Source organism: Octodon degus, unplaced genomic scaffold (assembly GCF_000260255.1).
Source record: "Octodon degus isolate 3935 unplaced genomic scaffold, OctDeg1.0 scaffold00134, whole genome shotgun sequence".
Lineage (NCBI taxonomy): Eukaryota > Metazoa > Chordata > Mammalia > Rodentia > Octodontidae > Octodon > Octodon degus.
The window spans coordinates 4,185,354-4,193,298 of record NW_004524710.1 but is presented as its reverse complement, the minus strand read 5'-3'; the positions used below and the strand labels follow the sequence as shown (position 1 = coordinate 4,193,298).

General features: G+C 39.5%; 1 protein-coding gene across 2 annotated transcripts in view; it reads left to right on the top strand.

Annotated features, from left to right (window-relative positions):
- The first annotated feature begins 1,607 nt into the window (after positions 1 to 1,607).
- The window catches only part of Fam92a (family with sequence similarity 92 member A), an 18,037-nt gene continuing 11,699 nt past the window's right edge, over positions 1,608 to 7,945 (top strand). Inside the window, exons 1-5 of one of the 2 annotated variants that reach the window (XM_004641312.2) lie at positions 1,608 to 1,754; positions 2,175 to 2,409; positions 4,396 to 4,464; positions 5,063 to 5,164; positions 6,919 to 6,924. In XM_004641312.2, coding sequence (XP_004641369.1) covers positions 1,729 to 1,754; positions 2,175 to 2,409; positions 4,396 to 4,464; positions 5,063 to 5,164; positions 6,919 to 6,924 — 438 coding nt within the window. In that variant the 5' untranslated portion in view covers positions 1,608 to 1,728. The remainder of the gene's footprint in view (positions 1,755 to 2,174; positions 2,410 to 4,395; positions 4,465 to 5,062; positions 5,165 to 6,918; positions 6,925 to 7,945) is intronic. The other variant, XM_023701357.1, reaches the window with a different exon arrangement.

Genomic DNA, 7,945 nt, shown 5'->3' with positions numbered 1-7,945 from the left:
GTCTCAGAACTTGGAAACCACATGAGGAAGCTAGCTGTTCTGGAAAATGAGAAACACATTGTCCCCACTTTCAGGCAGCCTATCCCAAGATGTGTAAGTGAAGCCACATGTATTAATCTGTTCACATTACTAAAATGAAACACGAGACAGGCTATTAAAAAACAGAGGTTTACTGAGTTCATAGTTCAGGGATTCAAGGGCACGGTGCCAGTGCTGGCTTATCTCTGGAGACTTCATGACCCATGCTGCCCAGGACAGCTGCATGTGTGCAAAGAAAAGACCACCTCTGGCTAGGGCCTGATGCAGGCTGTTGTGAGGACTCTCTGGGGCCAGCCAACCAGGCTTCCATAACATACCCCCTATCCTGGCTAGGGGCAGTTCCTCCAGTGACACAAGTCCTTCCCAGGGGAGCCACCTCTTAAAGTTCCACTGCTTCCCATCTCCACACTGAGGACCAAGCCCTTGGGGGATACACTCAAAACATATCCAAGCCATAGCACCACCCAAAATCATCCATCCTCCAGCAGACAGACCCACCAGTTGATTAGGAAAGATGGAAACAAAGACCACTGAATAGAATCAAAGAAATACCAGCCCGCTTACAGAATCCTGAGCTAGACAAGGGGTTTGCTAAACCACTAAGTTTAGAGCTGATATGTTGCACAGTAAGAATTGATTCAGTAGCACGTACCTCCGTTGCAATTTTGTATCTATTTATTTGATTCACATCTATTCCTCCTCCCAGACTAAGAGCTCTATAAGAGCGGAGGCTCTTCTGATGCGGTTATCTCTTAGTCCTCAAAGCCTGTGGAAGCCCAGAAGTTCCACAGACGGTTTGCTGAAGGAATGCAGGGATGCAGAGACAGGCATCAGGCATCACGCCTACCGTAGGTAACTCAAGGGAAGAAGGGAAGCTTTAAAAGAGGTAACAAGGACCAAGAACTTCCATCTATGCGAAATGACTTTCCATCGAAGCTTATGCCAAAATCATGTTTCCTTTATCTGAAAGAATTCCAGGAGATGGAACCAAGACAACAGTGTACTTCAAATGAAATGTACCTAGGTTGCCTGAAGGAGACCATAGAAAGCTTGAATTTAGACCCGGTTTACTTTGAAGAAAAGCTCACCAAAATTCTAAGGGTTGCGAGAGCACATGGGTGTTCGGAGGAAAATCTGGGGATCCTTTCCTCAGTATATTGTGACGTCTGAAGCACGGTGTCTCATCAGACTCTCGGGCCCTCCTTTCTGATTCCCGGGGTCTAACACAATCATGTCCTCCAAGGAGGAACTAAATATCTGTCCACATTTTCAGATTCGACGTCGAGAAGCACTGGAGCGAGCCAGTGGACAAGCCTAGCCTAGATCCTCCTGATGGCGGGTGAAGCAGTTTCTTCCTCTGCTCCCAGCTCCCGAAAGGCATAGCCCGCAGGGGCTTTGGTGCCCGCAGCGCTTCTGCGGGACACAAGGCCCAGGGCCCCGTCCTCCTCTCAGGCAGGCTCTCGTCGTCGCACCTCGCGGTCCCTCTCGAGTCGGCCTGTCGCAGCCCAGCCGGGCTCCAGCACCCTCCGACCTGGACCGCGGGGTCGCGCCGCGTTCCCATGGAAACGCGGGGCTGGCGCGGCGGCGCGCACGGGGCGGGCTCTCGGGCGTGCGCGGTGGGTCGCGCTCTGCGCGCGCCGGGTGCCTCGGAGCCCCAGCCGTTGGACTCCAGGCCATTTGCGAGGCAAGATGTTAAGGCGCACCCTGGAAAGCCGGTAACACCCCGGGGCCTGACTGCCCAGGGCCGCACCTACCGGGACCTGGCGTGGGGGAAGGGTTCCTCTGGGTGGGGGCTGGGGATTCGCGCTGGCGTGGTCCCCAGCGCCCTCCCGGCCGAGCTCCTGGCTGCAGGGAGCAAGAGGCCGGAGGGGCCCGCGCCCCTCTGCCACCTACTCGCTCCTCGCGGCAGCGATCTGGCCTGCTGGAGAGAAGCCTGGCAGGCAGCCGGCGCCCTTGCCGGGCCCGTCTGGGGCCTACACGGTCCAGGCAGGGAGGCCAGGGCCCGATGGGATTCCGGGAGACGCTGGCAGTGCTGTGGGGGCGGCGGCCCGAGAATGTTTGCATTATCAAATTAACGAGAAGCATCTCATCCCCAAGGAGAATGTTTCGCGTTTTATGTCACCTTTTTTCTCTAGGGACGCTCAAACCAGACAACTGCAAGATGCTGTCACAAATGTGGAGAAGCATTTTGGGGAACTGTGCCAAATCTTTGCTGCTTATGTGAGGAAAACTGCCAGACTGCGAGACAAAGCAGACCTCCTGGTGAATGAAATCAATATGTATGCCTCTACGGAGACCCCAAATTTAAAGCAAGGCCTGAAAAACTTTGCTGATGAGTTTGCCAAACTTCAGGATTATCGACAGGCAGAGGTACGGAGGTCACAGCGTCATTGTTAAGAATGACCCAGGAAGTGGTCGATTAAGGCTTCATGAAGATTTTCATTGTAATCTACCTAACTGCAGTGGCCAACGCACATTGATGAAAAACATACACTTTGATGTTTGTAACATCATGTGAATCCATTTAAAGGAAATATTCTATGATGTATCTTGCCATTTTCAAAAACTTTAGGGTGTCTACGAAATCTTGAATTTACCCACTTCATTTGCCAACTTTTGCAAAATGGTTTTGCACTTGAGTTTTGTAAGTACATTTTAAGGTATTGCTAGAGATGAAGAATATGGAGAACGCCAATATAAGAGAACAAATTAGTAAGTGGGCTAGATTATGGATGCTTCCGTGCTGTAGATGTAAACCATTAGTGAAACACTGTGAAGGGTTGCATTTTGTTTTTTGCTTTGAGTGACTGGATACTTTTCTTGTAACTGCTTTCTAAAAGTCCTTTATTTTCTTTAATATTTCATAAGCACTTTTGCTATTTTGTTTCAAGACAAAGGTTAACTTGTTAGACTCTGCCCAGTTAGAACTCCCTTGCTTTTTTACTTTTCTCATCAGTGTGCTTATCTTTCATTGGTTCTTTCTTACAGCCTAAAGCAGAAATTATCAAAAAAGCCAAACATCATTGCCATGCCTATAAAACATATGAGTAGCAACCACATTTAGAATGTTTTGGGAAACAAAAATTCATTTTAAGAGCTGTTTTGGGAAAATGCTGCGTTCTCATACATTGTGATAAGAAATTCTCCATATACACAGTACCTGGGCATGCTGTTTCAGAACTAATTTATATTCACAGACACTTCTGAAATCTCCTTTTAGCCAGTAATTTACCCTTTCTAAAAAACTTATCAAAGAGCAAAGTGAATTGATTTGCATTTGTTCTCCTTTTATTTCCGTTGCTTACCAAATGGTGGAGATGCTAATGAACAATGACGAAAGGTAGGCGACAAGAACTGGGGGGGGGAGGGGGGCGCCTGAAGAGTCCTTAGGCAAGTACATGGATTATCAGAAGTACTATCCTGAATATTCACTGCTTTGATTTTATGATTTCTAATATTTAAATACTTGATGGGAACTTGATTTTCATTTTCCCAAAATCTTTTAACATGAAAAACTCAGGTTTTGTAAAAAAATAAAATTACTGATTAGCATGGATCCTTTCAAAACTTTTCCTGCTGTAAAACTAATACATGTCCATTTTAAAGAATTAAAGAAGTATATGCCGTTTGTATTACCTGTCCTGACAGAAAAATGTCTACATTGTTATTCTGTATTTATACACATATTTGCCTGTTTTCAAAAACTATTTTTAGTGCTATTAGCATTATTAGTAAAAGAATTAGTAAAATGGTTTTAAGAACTGTAAGAAACATTTCAATTCTAAGTTAAAACTTTAAGACAATTTATCTTGTTCTGTATCCTTGGTGATTTAAATGGTTTTCAGAAAAAAAGACTGCAGTAAATACAGTAATGTCTATACTTCCTTGCTCTTGAGGGCTTTTTAAAAAATGTTTCCAGTGTGCTATATTTTTCAGCTTCACTTTCAGGAAAGTTGGACTATTACATTACAGTTCAGAAAATTTTTTAAAGTATCCACTAAACACACTGAACATGATAGCTGTATTACAATTTGTGATGTCTTAATTGTTAAGGTAAAAAAAATTTAAAAAGCACTGTGCGGCAAGGATGCACCCTGCAGACCCCACTGTCATCCTGTGCGCCGACTGCTCTTCTTTGTTTTCTGTTATTACCTAACACGGTCCAATGTATTGAAGTTTAGAAAGTTCTGGTCATTAGTCTCTTACTTAAGAAGTTAAAACGATGGCATTTTAATTTTAAATACTAATCTATACTGTCATTATTTCAGGTTTAAACAGCATAGGTTTTGTTTCAGTGCTTAAATTTTTATATCTCTATGTTTCTTTTCAGTTATATTTTATAATAATTTTCAATAGGTTGAAAGACTTGAAGCCAAAGTGGTTGAACCTTTGAAAGCTTATGGAGCAATTGTAAAATTGAAAAGGGTAAGTCAGTCAATGGCAAAGAGTATGTGGTTTCAAACTACCCTTTTAGTTAAAAAATACAAAGTAATGCGTTCATTTACATACTGCAAAAGATAATTTCTGTTGTTTAAAAGTGAAAGTTTTAATGTACTAATATAAAATGCTATTAAACATGCTATGACAGGATTTTTTTAGAAATTTAAAAATATTCAATAAAGTTAAAGAATACACAGACAAAAGTGTTTTACCAAATGAATGTAGTTTTATATATGGTTTAAAGCAGATGACACGTACCTTATCAATGTGCCAAAGTTCTATTTTTAAAATCAACTTTATTGACGTATAATTCACATGCAGTAAAATGCAGCTATTATTAAGTGTTGAGTTTTGACAACTACCACAATCAAAATCAAACACATCTTTACAGTTTTGCATTGAATTGTGTCATTCGGAGAGAGTATTTTTAACATGGACACACATTAACCCTGCAGCACTCATAATTCTTGTGATAATGGTATCCTGAACCAAACAAGCAGCTTTCTTCCATCCTTCAAATAGTTATGGTCTCTTAAATCAGAAACCTTTATTGACAAAAAAAAAAAAAAAAATGCATTTGCAGGATGATCTAAAAGCGGCGTTAACAGCAAGGAATCGAGAAGCTAAGCAGTTAACTCAGTTAGAAAGAACGCGTCAAAGAAATCCGTCTGATCGACATGTAATTGTATCCTTTGATCTTAAAAAATGTTTTTTGTAAAGTATGCAGTAGAGAAGTAGATCTATATGGAAGTTATAAGTTTGTCTTTAAATATGTAATTTTAATATAAATGTTGAAATGAAAGATAACTTAGGAGTTTCTCACTACAAAACTTGGCTGATTGTAAGGTGAATATACCACCTAATTCAATATTCTTTTAATTGTTTTCAAGATTTTCCAAAAACAAAATAAAAATGTCCACTCATAAGTGCAATGTTTTCACAAACTCAAAATTCTGAGATTTCACAGCATTATGGCTTTATATTAATTACAAAATTAAAGATCTACCAATAACACTAATGTCATTGCCCTCTTTGCCACTTTGGAGGAAATAATCCTTCAATAATTTTCTCCATCCTTAAACAAAGAAACTTCAGGTAAAAGGCTTTTTTTCTATAATTGTGACTTTCAACAAAAGACCTTCAAGAAACTTAAAGAGTATAAGTACACCAGTCACAGTTGGGCACAAAGGTATCTGAACAGGAGTCTACTGTGACAAAGTTTGTCTGGTAAACATAATTTTCTTAAACTAGAGGGTACCTTGTTCAAGACTTTTTAAAAAAGAAAAAAAGCTAGTTGCCCACAGCAAGCAATTGGTAGGACTGTGTTGGAAGCACTAATCCTCCCTGCTTTTTCCCATTCCTGCATTTCCCATTTTGTATCTTCCTACCTCCTTAAGGTTACTGCTCAGCTCAGCTAGGAACCACAGTGGTGGCACACTGGGGGCAATTGAGGTACAAGAGCACTCCATTCCTGTGGGGAATCCCATGAGCAATGATTTGGGGCTAGGCCAGATGCCTGCTCTTCCTTCCTTTGGATTAAAGGTACCTCAGTCCAACTGTACCCAACGAATAGGCAGCTGTAGGGCTTAGTGCCCAGAGGCCAGGACAGGTAGATGTAGCAGCTGCTGAGGTTTAAGAGATGCACAGAATCAAAAGAAACTGGAAAGTTCCTGAGTGACAACTAGAGATCAAGGTGGAGGCCAGGAAGAGTGATACCAGTGTTTAAGAATTAAGCTACAACAGACCAAAAGGTTTGGTTTTGTTTTCTTGATGAGACAGGCAGGGTAGATTAAAGCAGGCAAAACAAAACATCTGAAATCTTGAGCAACTGATGACTAAATCAGAAGTATAATACAGAAATGACTATTCTTTGAACAAAAACTTTCTGACCAACGGTTCTGTCAACACTGCTGTGAAATAGGCCTCTGGGTTCAAAAACTGGGAAAATGAAACAAGATTGTTGTCACAGGGTGAACTTTTCTCAATAGGAGAGATCTAAAACTTGTGAATACTTGACCACTTCGAACTATAAAATGGACAATCTATATATTTACTATAAATATTAAAAATATTCATTATAGTGTTCTAATATTTTTAATAGGTCAGACTATTCAGAAGCATGCTGAAGCTCAATACATAAAGCAAAACAAAACCCTCTAGGAATCCCAGGGTTCTGAGTGCTAAACCCTAAACTTTGGATGAGTTCTCAACAGCATCCTGTAACATGGTTTGACAAGAACCCATCCAGCATAATCTTCTGTAACATCTCAAACACATATAAAACAAGATGTAAATAAGTATATGTTCAAGTGTTTTTTGTCTTGAAATTGTATAGTTTACCAATTTTAAGAGTATGTAATTCCATGGGAGTGATTTTAACTTACTGAAAAAATTACTCTACTCTTTGAAATGTATTTTTTCCTTTATGAAAAATTTCAGTCACAGGTGGGTAATAAAAAGTGGTGTCAAGAAATGGATCCTTATAGTAAACCTTTTTACTTATTTCAGTTTATATATGTTCTTGACAAAGAAAGCAATGACTCACAATATTACATGTCATAGAATTTTGATGAAAAATCCAAGTTTTTCATGGTTAGTTATTAAATAATGACACTTGAGCAAATATACTAAAAAAAAAAAACTTTAAAAGTAATTTAATCAGAAAATTGAGCTGTTTTAAAATCTGTTACTACTTTGAGAAATGTCTTTTATGATTTCTTTTTAAATCTCTTAATTTTAAGAAAATATTTTAAATGTTTTGGGGCAACTATTACCTAAAGGAAAAGAAGCTCAAAGAGAATACATGATTGAACTAGAAATATATGCACTTAACATTACCATTGTCACCATATTTGGCTTTGAGTTCTTGAAATGCAACTACAGTAACCTACAGCTTTATTCCTTTATTTAATGTGGCAAGTGGCCACCACATTAACTGCACAACAGATTTAACAGTGTACCTGTCACTATGTATAAAGCAAAGCATTAAACTTGCCATCTAATTTATTAATGCATATATACTTTTGTAGACTCACAAATCAAATAAAAATTTTAATTCAAAAGAATCTGCAAGTTAAAATTCCATGCTGAAATGTTTGTAGTGTATATTGTGTTCTACCTGATGACTATGATAAAATTAGAAACAGCTAATGGATTTGGACAACTGTTAAAGGCAATTAGATTTAAATTATTGCACATACTTGTTAGCCTCAAACACTATACTTAATCATAATGATTTTAAAAATGACTTTTCCGTGCTAGACATTGCTGTGATAACTGGGTTTTCTACTGTGAACTCTCAAGTCCTTTACAAAGACTACTTCATTTGATCCATAAAATAATCTTATGAGATAAAGTATATTATAATTTTACAGATGGGGCCAGGGTGATGGCTCAGTGGAATAAGTGCTTCCCTGGCAAGCACAAGGGCCTGAGTTCAATCCCCGGTTCTGGAAAAAAAAAAAAA